We start from the raw sequence: 17,139 nt of genomic DNA on the forward strand, positions 1-17,139 counted from the left end.
AGAACGGCCCCGGGTCTGGCGCTCCGTTGGCTCCACCACTTCCGTAATCTCACGCGCAAGTGCGCCGGCGCGCCGCCTGCGTCTTGTAACGTGAGTCAGGTCGTCGCGTTTGTTGTGAACCAATCACAAAGCAGCCTTACCCTGGCTTAAGCCAATCATCTTTCGGATTAGAGGGTTTAACTCTTCTTTAAAAAGAAGAACCTTTGAATTGTAACGGCTGAGCTCTAGGGAGGATTCGGCGGCCCGGGGTCGGAGGCGTGATCCTGCTGGTGGGTAGGGTGGGCAGGGGGGGCCCGCTGGATGCGGTGGACTAGGGCTGCGGACCAGGGCCGGGGTGTACTCCCGTTGCGCCGGCCGCCTCCCCAGCCCGTCCTCCCGCTCCCGCGGCTGAGCGCCGAGGGACGCGGCTGCTGGGTTTCGCCCCTGGCTGTGGAAGCGGATTGGGTGTCTGGGGTGGGCTTTCTGCCCGGGTTTTGTGCCGGTGGAGACCTGGTAAGAAGAGACAGCCTTCGCCGTCGTGGGGCTGGGAGTCTACGAGCTGGGAAGATACCCGGCGGCCGCGGCGGGGCTTGCGAAGGAGGCGAATAGGGCTGAGCTTTAGCGGGGCCACTTCAGTAGAAGAGCTGGAAGGTCCGTTGTCCTGCTGGCTGGATGAAGGAGGGCAGTACTAGGGGGACCTCGCAGAGGCTGGCCTGGTTCGGCCTCCCCTGCTATAGACCTGGGTGCATTGTGGGGTCTTCTCAGGGTCCTGGTCAAAAACTAGAGCCCACTGCAGGCGCAGCGAATCAGAATCTCGGGGTGGGATTCCCGTGTCATTAACAAGCCCTCCAGGGGATTCTTACATTGAGAGCTAGTAGCGCAGCCCTTGCATGCTAATTCTGGGGGGATGTTAAAATGAAGACTGGGACTGGGACCCAGATAACAGACATCCGGTGAGGCAGAGGGAGCTACTGCCCTCGACTTTTCATGTCTCCACTTCCTCCTTAACCTCCTTGTTCCCTTGAATAAAGGCTCTTGGGCAAGATATACACTTCTTTGACCCTCCCCTTCATCTCTGAAGACATCCATAGGTCTGAAGGAGGAAAAAAAGGATTATGAAATCCAATGTGCTGTTAAATATTTTCCTCTGCACATTAGTAATCCTCTAGTTTTAACTGCCTGGGCCTGTGAAGGTCATTGGTCATGTGATTCCTGAATCTGGTTGCAGATCTGAATCACCTGAAGAGCAGTGGGGAATTGTGGATCAGAATATTATTCCACTGTGCTTATTCATCTAACTGTGAAAGAAAATAAATTTGAACAAATGTCTGTACTTCTAGAAGAATGTTGACTAAAAGGCCTTGAGCATATGTGATCTCATTAGTCTGCTGCTTGTAATTATTAGGGAAGGTGAAGAAAGCCTAGAGCTTCTGTGGAAAAAAAATAACATTTGCTTGGCACAAACATGAATTTCCTTTTTATAACTGTTACTAATCCACTGTTTTATATAAAGGCTCTGGGCTTGTTAGTCCAGTTACTGTCTTCATTGTGGAGGTATTATTTGTAAAGTGGATATGAAACTCTGGGAATGGGGAATGCTTTCTGATTGGATTCTAGAATAAAAAGAACACCTAGGTCAAGAAGGTTTTTCTGCTTTCTTTGGTATTTCTTCTATTAGATAGGTATTTGTGCCTGACTCTTATTATTGATTTCCTTTGTCAGTGAATTGGTTCATTCCCAAAGCACTGGAGTGTGAGTTGTATGCTAGATGCTATTCTAGCTTTAGGCTGGCAACAGTGAACACAATAGGACTAAGCTCTTGCTCTCATGGGACTTATATCTGTGGAGTTTCTGAGCGGTAACAAAGGATATCTGAGTCTGGGGAAATAGGCAGTAAACAGATGCACATGATGATATAAGATGTTAAGGGCTATGGAGAACCATAAGATTATTCAGTAAGGAAGCACTGGACACAGATCTGAATGAACTGGAGTGAGCTAAACATGTGGAGAAAGAAATTAAGAGGTAAAAGGAACAGGAAGTTCAAAGGCCTTGAGCAGGAGACACCTTTGAAGAAAAGCTTTGTGTGACTCATATGCAGTGGACAAAGGAAGTCAGGTGGTCAGGATCCACATTTTATGAGTTCATAGGCTTCTCTGTGCATGTAAGAGTTTGCAATGTTTTGATGAAGCTGGGGAACCATGGGGACTTCTGTACCAAGGACTAGCATGTCACGTTGATGGGATCAGTGGACCATAGTGAAGCAAAGGTGGAAGTGGGGAGATCTTTAGGAGTTATCTTGCAAGTAATCCACGGGACAAAATTATGGTTAAAGTAGATAGTAACAGTAGAGATGGTAAGCAGTGATAGTTTTGAAGGTAGAGCCTACAAAGTATGCTAATGGATTTAGGTATGGGGTTTGAGAGAAAAGTAACTACAGAAAGGGTTATGCTAAGGCTTTCATCCAGAGCAGCTGGCAGAACGAATTTGCCATCAGCTGAAATGGGGATGTCTGTGAGAGGGATCAAAACATCAGTTTTGGATATGTTAAAATTGAGATGTTTGGGCTGGGGATGTGGCTCAAGCGGTAGCACGCTCGCCTGGCATGCGTGCCGCCCTGGTTCGATCCTCAGCACCACATACAAACAAAGATGTTGTGTCCACCGAAAACTAAAAAAAAAAAAATAAATATTATAAAAAAATTCTCTCACTCTCACTCTCTCTTTAAAAAAAAAAAAAATGAGATGTTAACCAAGTGGAGATGTTGAATAGAAAGTAGATAAGCTAAATCTGGAGTTTAGAGAAAGGTCTGTGCTGGAGATGGGTATTTGGGCATCCTCAGCCTGTGGGTGGTACAAGGAGATCGTGTGAACTCACCTTGGGAGTGTGTGTAGGTACTAAGTAGTTTGTGTAGATAGTAGTGCTGGGCTTGACCTCAGGGTACTCCATGAGCAGGGAGGAGAAAGGAGTGTGGAGGGGTGAGAAGAGGTTGCCTTTTGGATGCATTAGTATCAAGATGCCTGTCGGACAGTTCTGGGAGGTCCTAAGCAGGTACTTGGATATTTGAGTCCAGCAGTCAGAAGAGAGATTAGGGTAGAAGATGCATTTTGAGTTATCCATTAGGATACCTCTATTAAGAGGTATTTAGAGCTGAGGCATAGGATGAAGATCTCTATTAAAGGGTAGAAGTAGAGGATACTCATTCTTGGATCATCCCAGACAGCACAGTTTGGGGGAAAATGAGGCCAAACCAGCAAAGAAGGGTAAAAAACACCTAGTGAGGTGGGAGATAAACCCGAACCTTAACAGCAGGGAGTAGGAAGAGGTGAGCCACAAAGCCAGCTGCTGCTGAGATGCAGATGAAGGTGGAATTATTTGCTTTGACAGCGCTAGGGTTCAGCCATGAGTCCTTAAAGTGGCAAAGATAAAAGCTTAGTGGGGAATGGACTCGGGGAGGGTGAGAAATAGATATGAGGGAGCTTTGCTGTTGGAAGGAGAAGTGAGTAATGGGGTTGTGGCTTGAGGCAGCTCTGGGGTAAGAGGGGCTTCTAAGATAGCAGGAATTCCAGCTGTCTGTGCATGGAAGGAAGTGATCCATTAGAGCAGGAAGTCAAATCCAGGAGTGAAGAGTGCTTGAAGGGATGGGATGACATGCAGTGTATGGGGGAGGGAGGGGTTGGCTTGGCGAGAAAAGCCACACGCCTGTGTATGTGTGTCAGATGAGAGAAGTCCTCCCTCATCAGCTTCATTGGGATGAAATATAAAGATGTGTGTGGAGGCCTTTCGTGGACAGCTGTAACTGCCTAGCACAACACTTTGGAGCAGGAGGCTGTTTTTAAAGGTTGTTCTTTTTCTTTGCAGGCATCATGGACAGATCTAAAGAAAACTGTGTTTCAGGGCCCGTTAAGGTAAATTGAATAGTTTGCAATCATATTTATAAAACTCACATGGAGATCAGGCTGTCATCTGAAATTTTTCTCAGCTTTACTTTGGGTTGTGACTTTAGCTCCCTGTTGCACTCCTGGATTTGCCTACAGTCTAGTGTGTTGTGGGTGCTTCCTTCAGAAGTAATTGGCTTGCATTTGAACTCTTGAGCACCCTCTCTGGAGCATTCAGGCTGATGAACTGGTGATGGGCTTTGAGGTTTCTCTTCTCTGCATAGGCCCTTGGTTTTAGATGGGCTGTTGGAGCTAGAGTAAATCTCACCCACTCCATCAATTTAGTGTGATTAGCTCAGGGTTTTAGAGTTAACTGTTACACTTCACACAGGTGTATAAACACATTTTAGTAATAACTTTTGAAGAGCCTATGTTTGTAAGCACTTGGAAAATAAAACATTGGCAAATAATAGTAATAAATTTATTGTGGAAAGTCTGGTGTGTAACAAAATTTAGACTTTGCTTGAAGATAAACATTGTTGGACAGTCTTTTTTCTAAACATGTATTATCAAAATTATTTTATTTTATTTTTTAATATTTATTTAGTTGTAGATGAACACACAGTATCTTTATTTTTATGTGGTGCTGAGGATCGAACCCAGTACTTCACACATGCGAGGCAAACACTTGACCACTGAGCTACAGCCCAGCCCTCAAAATGATTTTAATGGATTGGAATTTTTGTGTTTGGTTTTGAAAGCAGTTTAGGGAGTATATTTCCAAGGCATTGAGAATTTTTAGAAAATATTTAGTGTTCCCCTCAGTAGATGGAAGTTTAATTAATGAACATATGTTAATGGAATGAGTTTTTTTTTTTTTGGTGGGGGGGGTGAGGAATTAGGATAGGAAGTATTCAATTATCTCTTTCAACCATTTTCATTCCTGTGGAAATGCTCATTAAAATAGCCTTTCCCTTCCATTTATTATCAGTGCTATTCATTATTTTGCTGTGCTAGGAAACTCCGGAATTCTCAAAACATCCAACCTTTATTCTGAAGACCATAAAGCTTGTTTCCTTCCTATTTCAGGCTACAGTTCCACATGGTGAAGGTCCAAAACGTGTTCTGGTCACTCAGCATATTCCTTCTCAGAACCCGTTGACTACAAGCAGTGGCCAGGCTCAGCGGATCTTGTGTCCTTCAAATTCTTCCCAGCGTGTTCCTTTGCACGCACAAAAGCTCGTCTCCAGTCAGAAACTGGGACAGAAGCAATTGCAGGCAGCCAATATACCTCGTCCTGTCTCCCGGCCAGTGAACAACACCCAGAAGAGTGAGCAGTCCCAGCCATCAGGGCCTGGTAAGCTAGCTTTTGAGTTTCATTGAAGTCATTATTAGGATCCCTATCTTTTACATCACATCTATTGAGAATGAGTAGAAAATAAGATGTCCACATTCAAGTAAAATGTCTGTGCTAATACAGAAAGTTTCCTATCCTCTTGAAGAGTTGGGCATCCAGGGACAGTGCCAATCCCATGTTCTCTGGATTGCTTATTAATGGGATGTTGGGTGTTTATAGCAGATACATTTGAGGAACTGGAAATGTAAAGTTTGGGCATGTGGAGGGAAATACCAGAGAAGCAGAATAGAGGCACACAGGTATGATGGGTCAGGTCACATGGGGCACTGCTGCTACTGTTAAGGGGGTGGGGCTTCATTTCATGCATTGGGAAGCTACTGAAGGTTTTTGTGGTACTGGAGATGGAACCCAGGGCCTTGCTCATATTTAGGCAAATGCTCTCTATTGAGCTAAGTCCCCAGCCCATTTTCAAAATGTTAATTTTGAGGTAGGGACTCACTAAGTTGCCCAGGCTGGCCTTAAACTTGCAATCCTCTTGCCTTAGCTTCACGAGTAGCTGGTATTATAGGTGTGTGCTGCCCACGCCTGGTGATACTGAAGGTTTGAGCAGAGATGGGACTGGTAAGCCTTTAAGAAAGCTTCCTTGGGAGGTACTGTGTGAATTGGAGAGCAGCAATGCCGGACCCAGGGTTCCCAGGTAGGAAGAAGGATGAAATCAGGGTGGCAGTGATCCAAGTAGGGTGGAGCAGGGTAAATGCCAACAGTTATTATTTATCAGCAGTTGAGTGTTACATCAGGCTCTGAGACAAATGACTCCTTCACCCATGTTGTCTTATCAGTCTTCATAACTACTTCATGAAGGTAGCCAAAGTTGTTAACTCCATTTCATAGAGAAGGAAGCTAAGACTCAGAAGTAGTTAACTTACGCAAAGACAGCCAGGAGGGAGAGGTGCCAATAAATTTAAGAGCTCATTTAGGATGCTGACTGAGAGAATTGGGTGATAGGCCTGAAAGATGAGTAAGAAGGAGTTAGGGATAATAGTGTAGGGAAGAAAAAGAACTTGTCCACCCTTAGAAGGTTTGGTAAGTGGATCTGTAAAATATACTGACAGTAGACAGATTAATGGGAGAAAAGCCATTTAAAAAAATACTTTTATTTATTTATCTATGTGGTGCTGAGGATTGAACCCAGGGCCTCACATGTGCCAAGTAAGCGCTCTACCAAACCGCAGCCCAAGAAAAGCCATTTTAATTCCATGTATTGCCCAGGAATCACAAAGTATGAGCTCCAAGGGCCAGAGGATCGACATTTACATAGCATCTTGAGCTGCAGAATGTAGTGGATGCCCAGGGCTTCTGGGAGGAGGGAGGCAGTGCCAGGCCACAGAGGGCAGGAAGGTGAAAGCATGGGGAGCCTGGGCTGTGCTACTAGCTGGTAGAAAGTCTCTTAGGTGATGGCCTTGCTCCCAGCTTCTTCCTCTAGCAGGTGCTTTCCTATGTCAGTTTGATTTAAAGATGTGCGTTGTTCTTAGGAAAGCTTAGCTTTTCAGAGCTCTCCTGTCTGCTGCTTTCCCAAAATAGCAGCTTGAAATCTGCCAGAGAAGTGTCTTGGGTGGCACATTCTGGCTTCCTACGTCATTGCAGTGTGGACCTGCATTCCAACACCTGAGTGGAGCATACTGTGCTGAGAAGGGTTGAGGTATTGGAGCAAGACAGCTGAAATGTCCTGTGTTTTCACAGCTAATGAAATGGTGACTCTAATTTCTTGCTTTGCAACTGCTTGCTGTATTTCTATATTTCACCTTGTAAGGAGGGTGGCTGTCTTATGTTTTGTTGCATGCTGTTGATGATTGAGATGTACTGTACTGACGCTGGATGGCTCCATGTAGTGAGGTGGTGACAAGGCCACAGTTTGTCATGGGTGGAAAGACTCTCTAGAAGCTCTTCACTGTAAACTGAGACTTCAATGCAAATTTGCATATTCTTTGTCTTTAAATTATTACTGGAAGGCCTAACTGTATACATTGTTACTCATTTTGTACAGACCTCATGGTGGGAATCCTTTGGGTTTAATAGACATTGTTCTATAAAGAAACTAAGAAAGCCCAGATTATCAGTTGTGACATACTATTAATATTTTGGTGGATGTTCTTTGATCTTTTCTAAAAAAACAAAACAAAAACCTTATTCTGTATAGTTCTAAAAATAGGATTTTAATTTATTCACTATAGGAAATAATCCTGAAAGGGAACTGGCATCAAAACAGAAAAATGAAGACTCAAAGAAGTAAGCTTTCTTATTTATCAAGTTCTATACTATCAGTCTAGTAAAATATACCATTTCATTGCAGAGTTATGAGGTTTTTTTTTGGCGGGGGGGATGCTGGGACTGAACTCAGGGATGCTTAAACTGAGCCACATCCCCAGCTCTTTTATTTTTATTTATTTTTTTTGTGGTGCTAGGGATTGAACCTAGGGCCTTGTGCATGCAAGGCAAGCAGTCTACCAACTGAGCTATATCCTCCCAGCTCCAATAGCTGAGGCTGGCTTTGAACTTGTGAACCTCCCACCTTAGCCTCCTGAGCTGGGATTACAGGTGTGTACCATTGTGCCCAGCTCATGAGAATTTATCTTCATTTAGAAGAAAAATGTTTCCAGAATCGTAAACAAGTCTCCCCCACTCCCCATATAGGTATTTACTAGGGGCTTTTTCTTTTAAATTGCTTTTTAAATATAGAAAAAACTTGTAAGACTCTGTTACAGAAAATGTGCAGTTCTTCTCTACCCTCAGAAGTTACCAGTGTGTATAACTTCCATGTGCTCTGCGTGTGACTTGTATATGCTTTTTTAATTCTTATGTAGAAGTTCAGGTGCTTTTGTTATGTTTTGAATTGGGGTCTTACTAATTGCCTAGCTGGCTGCAAACTCTTGGGCTCAAGTGATCCTCCAGCTTCAGTCTAATGAGTAGCTGACTACCCATCACACCTGGTTAAAAGTGCAAGTTTTTAAAAAACTGTCACACTGTAAAACTGTTAAATGTGTATGTGACTGTAGGTATTTTGTAGTACTGATATAATTATTGCATTTGTTGTGTACTAAAAAGGCTGGCTGTGATATCTACCCCATTTTCTAAGTACCTGCTGTTAATCTCTGAACTGGACTCTAACATGGGGGAGCAGGACCAGGAATGACTCCATAGTCTTTTTTGCTTTTAGCTGCCTAACAGCCTTTCTCAGAATTGAACTCTAGTAGTTCTCATGCCCCACTGGCCTGTGGGGTCCCGCCTGCTTCCATTAGCAACAGTATAGTATTTCTGTGTCTACCTCTAGAGTGGGCTCTCCACCTCAGAAAGGGTTAGCTCCTCAGGATAGAAGGAAGTGGTTGGTTTGACACAGGACCACAGGGGTCCTGAGTGCTCTTCCTCTGGAGTTACTTATCCTTTTATTTGGTTTTTAGAGTTGTTGGTAGGCCTATACGGCTGAGCCTGGAGTAGCCCCAGGACATTCCCAATGAGGGCTGCTTTTTTAAAAATGCAACATTATTCCTAAAGACTGCCTCATAGAGCTAATGGCAGCTGGGGAAGTTGGGGATTAGTGACTGATTGCAACTTGTTACTGGTGACTTGGTTCTTGTTGAGGGTACGTATTAAGTAATTTTGAATATAAAATTATTTATGGAATGTCTGCTACTAATTGATAAGTTGTTAGCAAATATTTGTTTTCATACTTTAACATGTTCAAATTACTTTTTAGAAGGCAATGGACTTTGGAAGATTTTGACATTGGTCGCCCACTGGGTAAAGGAAAGTTTGGCAATGTTTATTTGGCAAGAGAAAAACAAAGCAAGTTTATTCTGGCTCTTAAAGTGTTATTTAAAGCTCAGCTGGAGAAAGCAGGAGTGGAGCATCAGCTCAGAAGAGAAGTAGAGATCCAGTCCCACCTCCGGTGAGTGTCCAGGCTCCTGTGCAGAGGAGTGGTTTTTGGGACTTAAAGTTCCTAAATGTTAAAAAGCTGAAATCTCTCTTTAGAGGGCTTGCTTCATAGTGTCGTGAAAAACCATTAAATATGTCATTTTCCAAATACTTAGGTGCTATTGTCCTGAAAAATCACTTGAGGATTTAATGTTTTGTTAAGGAAGTAATTTACCTGGGGCTTGCTGCTGAGGTGTGTGTGCGTGTGTGTGTGTGTGGGGGGGTATGTGTGTGGGAGATAATTAAGAGGATTGCCACCCTTTTTTCTGAGCTAAGTAAAAGTTGCCTCTGGTCAGCGGGATGTTTTTGCTTGGCTGGTCAGTGGATGTTTTTGCTTTCAGTGTTTTTCAGATTTGAATTAGGTGCTAATACTTGCACTCTGGCAGTATCTGGCCTGTATTCCACCTGCCATCACCTGGTGGGGGATCTGGATGTGGCAAGCAAGACAGGCTGTGCCACCCATGCCCTGTGGCATTTGGCTGCTGCCATGACTGCACCCTGCTCTTGTGACACTCTTTTGAGTGGATATCATGCTCTTTTCTTTTAGTATGTAGAATAATATTGAGCTAGATTTTCCCCTCAAGAATAGTGATGCCTATAGGAAGGAAATAGTAGTCTGAACTAAAGCTCCTATAATACTTTAAAATGTGTGTAAAATGACAATGTGTGTGTATTTTTCTTAGAGCAAGCCTATAGTTTCAGACTCTCAGGTGGGGTTGGGGAGCAGGCTATTGTGTGAAACACCACTGGTTTTATTTACATGAGGGTTTTTCTTGGTATTACTTTGGGGTCAGCTCTGAAATCAGATGTTACAGTCCTTATCTTTTGTTGTAGGCATCCTAATATTCTCAGGCTGTATGGCTATTTTCATGATGCCACCAGAGTTTACCTAATTCTAGAGTATGCACCGCTTGGAACAGTCTATAGAGAACTTCAGAAACTTTCCAAGTTTGATGAGCAGAGAACTGCTACTGTAAGTTTTCATTTATTGTCCAGGCTAATTGTTTCCTTTATACCTATTTTCCAATGCAAACCTGCCTTTCGTTATAGTAGAATAAGTTCTTAATGGAAAGGTAGCTTAATAGGTTCAAACATTTGAAATGGCAAAATCAAAAGAGCTTAGCTGTACCCGATGTGCAGATAAAACTAGGCACCTGGTGGAATGCTGTGACTGGTTTGTTTCCATAGCTGTTTTTTCTGTGGAAATGTGTATAGACAGTTGCCATCTTTTAAAAATGATGGTTTACTTTAGAATGGTAAATTCTTCAGATTCACAGCAGTCGTGAAGAAGGTAGAAGGTTTCCGTGTGCCTGTGCCTAGCTCCTATTGACATCTTGCATTGATATGGTACTTTTGTCACAGATAATGAGCCAGTATTTATGTGACCATTAACTAGTCTATGCTTTTGCAGAGTTGGGTAATATTTCTCATCGTTGGGTAGGGCCTACAGGCTTTGAGAGGAAGACTTAGAGGGCAAGTGGGTTTGTATCATGTCTGGGATGTGCACTCTTTTTTTTTTTTTAAAGAGAGAGAATATTTTTAATATTTATTTTTTAGTTTTCGGCGGACACAACATCTTTGTTTGTATGTGGTGCTGAGGATCGAACCCGGGCTGCACACATGCCAGGCGAGCACCCTACCGCTTGAGCCACATCCCCAGCCCCTGGGATGCGCACTCTTAACATAACCAATACCTGGGGCGGTGGAGGGGCTATAGCATGCATCTCAGGAGGTGTTTGTCAGGTGTAGCCACATGAAGCTCCCGCTTTCCCCCTTTCCCTAATATCCTTTCAAAGAAAGTTGCTGCACAAAGCCTACACTGAGTGGAGAGTGGGAGAAGGATTTAGGTAAATTATCAGGAATTATGTACCAGAGAACTTGCTTGCTCTTCCTTATTATATTCAACCATTATACATAAAAGGACTCATGGATATTATTTTATTCTGATTTATAATCCAATACTACTTTATTTTGATGAACAGACTGTTCCAACTCTGGATGCTGGGTGTGCTCAGTACCACTGGGGGGGGATCATTGCTTCTGGGACCTTGGTTGACAGGGCACAAGGGAATACATATGTACAGTAATCATGTATATACCTGTGTCTAAATAGTTACCCATCTATATCTAAAAGTAAACATGAGTTCATACTGAAATCTTTACCCAATCTTACCACATGGATCATCTGACCACCTTCCCCTATCTAGGACTACTAAGCCAGCATTGAGAAACCTGGATTTCACCGTCTACCATGCATTTACTTACACGTCTAGTGTACCTACATTACTACATATGTACACATATGTCAGAACTGCTAACCAGTTAACCCATGGGAACAGCTGTCAACTAGAGTAGTATACACAATTTCTTTTGTCTGTTTTATAGACACTGTTTCCAAAGTTATTTAGGCCAACATACTCCATCTACACTCATCAGTGAGGTTGTTTCATACATTTGTAATATACTTAGATTCTTCATAATATCCTAGGATGGCACTTGACCCCTGAGCCACATCCCCAGCCCTAGTTTTTAATTTTATTTAGAGACAGGGTCTCACTGAGTTGCTTAGCACCTTGATTTTTCTGAGGTTGACTTTGAACTTGTGATCTTCCTGCCTCAGCCTCCCGAGCTGCTGGGTATAATACAGCCCAGTATTCACTTTTAATGCTATAAAGTTCGGTGGATTTTGAAACGTGTAACATCATACATCCACCATGTAGTGTATAAGAGTTTCACAGCCAGTAAACCTGGCATCACCTGCTCAGTCCTACTTCCTCAGTCTCTGGCAACCACTGAGCTGTTTACTGTCTATTGTTTTATTGTTTCTAGAATATCATAATTGGAACCATAAGAGCACATAGCCTTTTAAAATTAGCTTCCTTCACCTAGTAATAAGCATTTAAGATTCATCAGTATTTTGGGGGGGACGTGACAGCTTTCTTCTTTTCCTGGTTCTTATCCTTGCCAGCATTTGATGTTGGTGTTTTGGACTTTACTCATTCCTATAGGTGTGTAGTGGTATTTTCTTGTTTTAATTTGCAGTTTTTTAATCGCAGATGACATTGAGCTTGTATATCATCTTTGAGGCATCTGTTGAACTCTTTGCCACTTTTAACTTTTTTGTTGTTGTTGTTACTGAGGTTTAAGAGTTCCTTGTTATGTTTTGGATACAGGTCCCTTATTATATGTGATTTGCAAATATTCTCTCCTAGTCTATGCCTTGTTTTTTCTCATCTATGTCTTTCACAAAGCAGTTTTTAATTTAAAATTTCAGCATGTCAGTTTTTTCTAATCCCAGCAACTCCAGAGTCTGAGGCAGGAGGATTCCAAATTGGGAATCGGCCTCAGCAACACCCCAAGGCCATAGGTAACTTAGTGAGACCCTGTCTCAAAAAATTTAAAGGGCTGGGAATGTGGCTCAGTGGTTAAGCACCCCTGGGTTCAATCTCCAGTACAAAAACAAACAAAAACCCCTTAAAACTTGAGGCACTGGGGTTGGTTCTCAGCACCGCATATAAATAAATGAAGGTCCATTGACAGTAAACAATATTAAAAAAAAAAAAAAAAAAACTTAAGGAAACAAATAACATTGTTTTGGCATACTTTTATGCTGACTAATGAATTAATATACTGCATGATTGTGTAGTTTTTCTTAGTTGTTTTATGCAGCTATAATGGAATACCTGAGATTGGGTCAGTGTAAAGAATGAATTTATTTCTTCTAATTCTGGAGGCTGGGAAGTCCAGCAAGGGTCCCACATCTGGTTAGGGTGGTCTTTTTTTTTGGTACTGGGGATTGAACCCAGGAATGCTTTATCACTGAGCTATATCCCTATCCCTTTTTATTTTATTTATTTATTTTTTTGGTGGCTCTGGCTGGGGTTGTCTTATTGTATCATCCATGGAGGAAAGCATCAGAGTAAGTGCAACAGAGGAAGAGAGGGAACTCAAGCCCATTGACAAATTGGTGTTGATCCACTCATTAGAGTGGTACCCTCATGACCCAGACACATCTCCCCTTAGGCCCTCCTCTGAACACTGTTGCATCAAGGGTTAAGTTTCCAACTCATGCTTTTTGAGGGACACATTGAAACCATAGATGGCATTGTTGATATGCCAGTGAGCTTAAGTCTAGTTTGTTTATGGTTTAGAATAATTTTTTCCTGATACTCCTGAAGTACATTTTTATCTTCAAACAGGTTATATTGTTGTAGAGTGATCTTGGTTTTAAAAAATGGGAATTGACTGCACTTAAAAGATGTAAAAGAAAAAAATTACATGAATCCCTAATTTGAGTTCTTCAGCACTGATTACTTAATTCATTGTAGCTGGGCCATCAATTGTCATGAGGGGGTGTAGTTATAGTTCATAATCGATCTTTCCTGTCTTTCAATAATGTCACATCAGCTGTATTGGCAAAGAGGTAACTAAATACTGAATAATTTGATGTTCAATTGATTTATATAGACTTATCTATTGCTTCTACAGTGTTTAAAACCTGCAAAACATGTTAAAAATCTGTTGTATTTTCTTTTAGAAAAGATCTGATATTGTGTTGTTCAAGACCTAAAACAGACGTTTGATGCTTTTTTTTTTTAATAGTACATAACTGAATTAGCAAACGCCCTATCTTACTGCCATTCAAAGAGAGTTATTCATAGAGACATTAAGCCAGAGAACCTGCTTCTTGGATCAACTGGCGAGCTTAAGATTGCAGATTTTGGGTGGTCAGTACATGCTCCATCCTCCAGGTATGTAACATTATAAAGGTGGAAGTTGTTTAGCAGAAGTTCTGGGGGCTGATCATATACTAAGTGCAAAAATCTCTAAAAATATTTTGTTAAGTTGGGGCAAGTGACCAACCCAGAAATAATTTAGGTCTGATAATAGATGTTGTCTTTAAGAAAACTTTATTCTGTATAGCCAGGTAGGTCTATATATGGCACTCTGGGCCCACTGTTAAGGATGCTGAATGTCTTTAGAGACTAATGAAGAGGATGGACAAGTCAACATGTGACAAGTCTAAGCAAGATGCAGATGTGTAGAGAAAAGTCCACCTTAATGGTGGGAAGGAGATGCTGTTGCTTCCCAGATAAGGAGACAAGGAAAGTTCCAGAGACAGCACTACAGAGATCTACAGCTGAAAGTACAGTTTTCTGGGGAACTTTGAAAACCAAATTGGTTTGGCTGGATGTCTGAGGATGGTGATAAAAGAGTCTGTTTGCTTTTTGTCAGCAGGAGGAACAGTCCTTTCTTTAACCCCCTTAAAAATGAACAGAGACATCATCTAATGAAACAATTGGGCCTTAGGTGAACCTGCCCAACAAGAGCAGGTTTTAAATTGATTTGGGTTTAAATAAGCTTTGACGCCTGGTGTGAGTGGGACATTGTAAAGTGTATATCTACTGTTCAGGCTTGTCAGCTTTGAGGGAGGACTTTAAAAGTCATCAGGTGGTAGTTATTAAGATAAAGTCAGTTAAAAGAAATTGTGTAGCCTAAAATAGACAACAGGGGTGAGGTCTTAATAGGTCATTTCTGTTGTCTGCCATATGTTAAATCTGCTGTTATAGTCTCTTAGAATTGTAGTTTCATGAGGCTGCAGGGTTTAGCTTGACCTTAATGTGTCCAGTGGTGTCATCATGACAGAAAATACAAGGCTTATTTTTTCTGGAGAGATCATTTATATAAATGTTGATGGCCACGTCACCCTGCATCCTGAATGTTAATAACTATAACAGTTTCCTGGTTATTGTGGACCACTGTGTGAGAGCCCCTGATGTAGGTCTCAGTGGGGGTGAGAGCTTGGACATCTGCACAGGTAGCTGCATACCTGTTTCACTGAATGTACATTTGTGTGCTCACGAGACACCAGGCAAGGCTAAGCGCAGCTCAAAGCAACAGGAACCTCCATAGTCTGCCCCTGGCTGCATGCCTGTCATCCCTAGCTTATTCCTAACCTTGTTATGAAATGGCCGAGTTGGTAGTGGACAGCATGCTGGTCTGCCCAGTGCCTCCATTCAGCAGGTCTTAATACTGCCATATTGGCTGCATCTGTTTTTTTGAAAATAGGCTACAGCATCATGATCCTTGAGCACCACCTAAAAACCAAGGGATTGTCCTGTATAATCACAATCATTATCACACCTTAGAAAATTAACAGTGTTGTTCATATCTTTATCTATGTTCGAATTTCCCCAGTTGTCCATGAAATTTTATCTTTGTATTGCGGATTGGACTTGGGGGCACTGAGCCACATCCCCAGCCCTATTTTGTATTTTTATTTAGAGACAGGATCTCACTGAGTTGCTTAGCACCTCACTTGCTGAGGCTGGCTCTGAACTAGTGATCCTCCTGCCTCAGCCTCCCCAGCTGCTAGGATTACAAGTGTGAGCCACCGTGCCCTGCTATAGCTATTTTTAAAAATCAGAACCAATAAAGGTCCATCCATGGTATTTCATTCTTTGGTCTTGATCTAGACTATCCCTTACATTTTTTAAATGTATTTTTCTGATTATGGTGTCACGTGAACTACATTTACAGAGAACTTTGTAAGACAGCTTTTTTTTTTAATGATACTTTCAGTCTCTTCTAGATTATTCAGAGGTTCTATAGCCGGATAGATTTGGGCTAAAGCTTGGTTGCTAGCTATGTGATCTTACACATCTCTCTCTTCTGTGCTCTGCCCAGAAATGGGGTTGACAGTGCTTCCTGAATAGCATGGGGTCTGGCCTGGTGGGGGCGCTCAGTCAGTGTTAGCATAATTAATGATTTAGCAGCTGCCATGATTTTAAAACCAGAGCACATCAACCTGAGCCTCCATTCTTTAGGAGAACCACTCTCTGTGGCACCCTGGACTACCTGCCCCCTGAGATGATTGAAGGCCGGATGCATGACGAGAAGGTGGATCTCTGGAGCCTTGGAGTTCTTTGCTATGAATTTCTAGTTGGGCAGCCTCCTTTTGAGGCAAACACACACCAAGAGACCTACAGAAGAATATCACGGGTAAGACGAACAAAAGGACCAGCACTATTAGAATTATTTTCTTATCAGCCTGAACTTTAAGCTAAGGTTGGAATAGCTAGGCAACTTGGTCTCTCTAACTCGTGTTTGTGACATGTTGTCACTTGTGCTCCAGGTTGAATTCACATTCCCTGACTTTGTGACGGAGGGAGCCAGGGACCTCATTTCAAGACTGTTGAAGCATAATCCAAGCCAGAGGCCAACTCTAAGTGAAGTACTTGAACACCCCTGGATCACAGCAAATTCATCAAAGCCACTGAATTGCCAGAAAGGCAAAGAGTCAACTAGCAAATAATCATAATCGTGCAGGGAGAGAAGTGTTGAACCAGGGCTGCTATATAGTCTTCAGGAACATGCTGCTGAGACTCGTCTGAGTACCTACTTGCCTTTGACCTAAAGAGAGCACTATGGGAAATGTCACTTGTCCTGCTGAGCATGCAGTGCCTCAGCCTCCCTGCCCAGAGAGCTCCACTATAGTAACCACACCCTTCAGAGGGAAAGCAGCCACAAGTCGTGCTGGTTTTACGGGTTTCGCCTGTAGCTGTACCCACAGCTGTGCCAGGCAAGGTGGCCTTGCAGGAGACAGACTGGGAGTCTGGTTGTGAAGAAAAGTGACCACTTTGCCCTGAGTCGGCTAAGGAGCTGTATAGCAACCTTCAAGTACCTGAGTGTCTGTGTTAACTTATTGGGTGGTCAAGCCTGGGAAAGCTGTTGGAATGAATATGTGACTTCCTTTTAAATGTTAAAATAAAGGTTTTTATATGGTTTTTTCCTTCCATGGCATCCCCTTAGATTCAGTGTCTGTCAACTTTATTAAGCCTGTGGTTTCTTGTCCTTAATGCTGTGTGATGTAGGAGTTGTTTCTAAATGTTAAGGGCTTTTTTTTTTGGGGGGGGGGTCTACCTGTAGTGCATGGTTAATTAATATTTTCACCAC

The 17,139-nt window shown here is 42.5% G+C and overlaps 1 protein-coding gene across 2 annotated transcripts; it reads left to right on the forward strand.

The window, feature by feature from the left end:
* The first annotated feature begins 14 nt into the window (after positions 1–14).
* On the forward strand, positions 15–16,994 carry Aurka (aurora kinase A). Of its 2 annotated transcripts, none has more exons than XM_027946358.2 (9): positions 15–90; positions 3,841–3,887; positions 4,947–5,214; positions 7,446–7,500; positions 8,966–9,157; positions 10,018–10,156; positions 13,786–13,934; positions 16,011–16,185; positions 16,319–16,994. In XM_027946358.2, exons 2-9 carry the CDS (start codon positions 3,846–3,848, stop codon positions 16,496–16,498), a joined length of 1,200 nt encoding a protein of 399 aa, XP_027802159.1. In that variant the 5' UTR covers positions 15–90; positions 3,841–3,845; the 3' UTR covers positions 16,499–16,994. The 2 variants fall into 2 exon arrangements, with proteins under 2 accessions (XP_027802159.1, XP_027802158.1); XM_027946357.2 differs by lacking the exon at positions 15–90 and adding an exon at positions 183–269.
* The last annotated feature ends 145 nt before the right edge of the window (positions 16,995–17,139 follow it).

The sequence above is a fragment of the Marmota flaviventris genome, chromosome 2, assembly GCF_047511675.1.
Source record: "Marmota flaviventris isolate mMarFla1 chromosome 2, mMarFla1.hap1, whole genome shotgun sequence".
In the NCBI taxonomy this organism is placed as follows: domain Eukaryota; kingdom Metazoa; phylum Chordata; class Mammalia; order Rodentia; family Sciuridae; genus Marmota; species Marmota flaviventris.

Coding starts and splice junctions, on each gene's coding strand:
- Aurka (XM_027946358.2), top strand. CDS start 3,846: ATGGACAGATCTAAAGAAAACTGTGTTTCAGGGCCCGTTAAG. Junction 5,215..7,445: donor GTCCCAGCCATCAGGGCCTG/GTAAGCTAGCTT, acceptor TATTCACTATAG/GAAATAATCCTGAAAGGGAA. Junction 9,158..10,017: donor GAGATCCAGTCCCACCTCCG/GTGAGTGTCCAG, acceptor CTTTTGTTGTAG/GCATCCTAATATTCTCAGGC.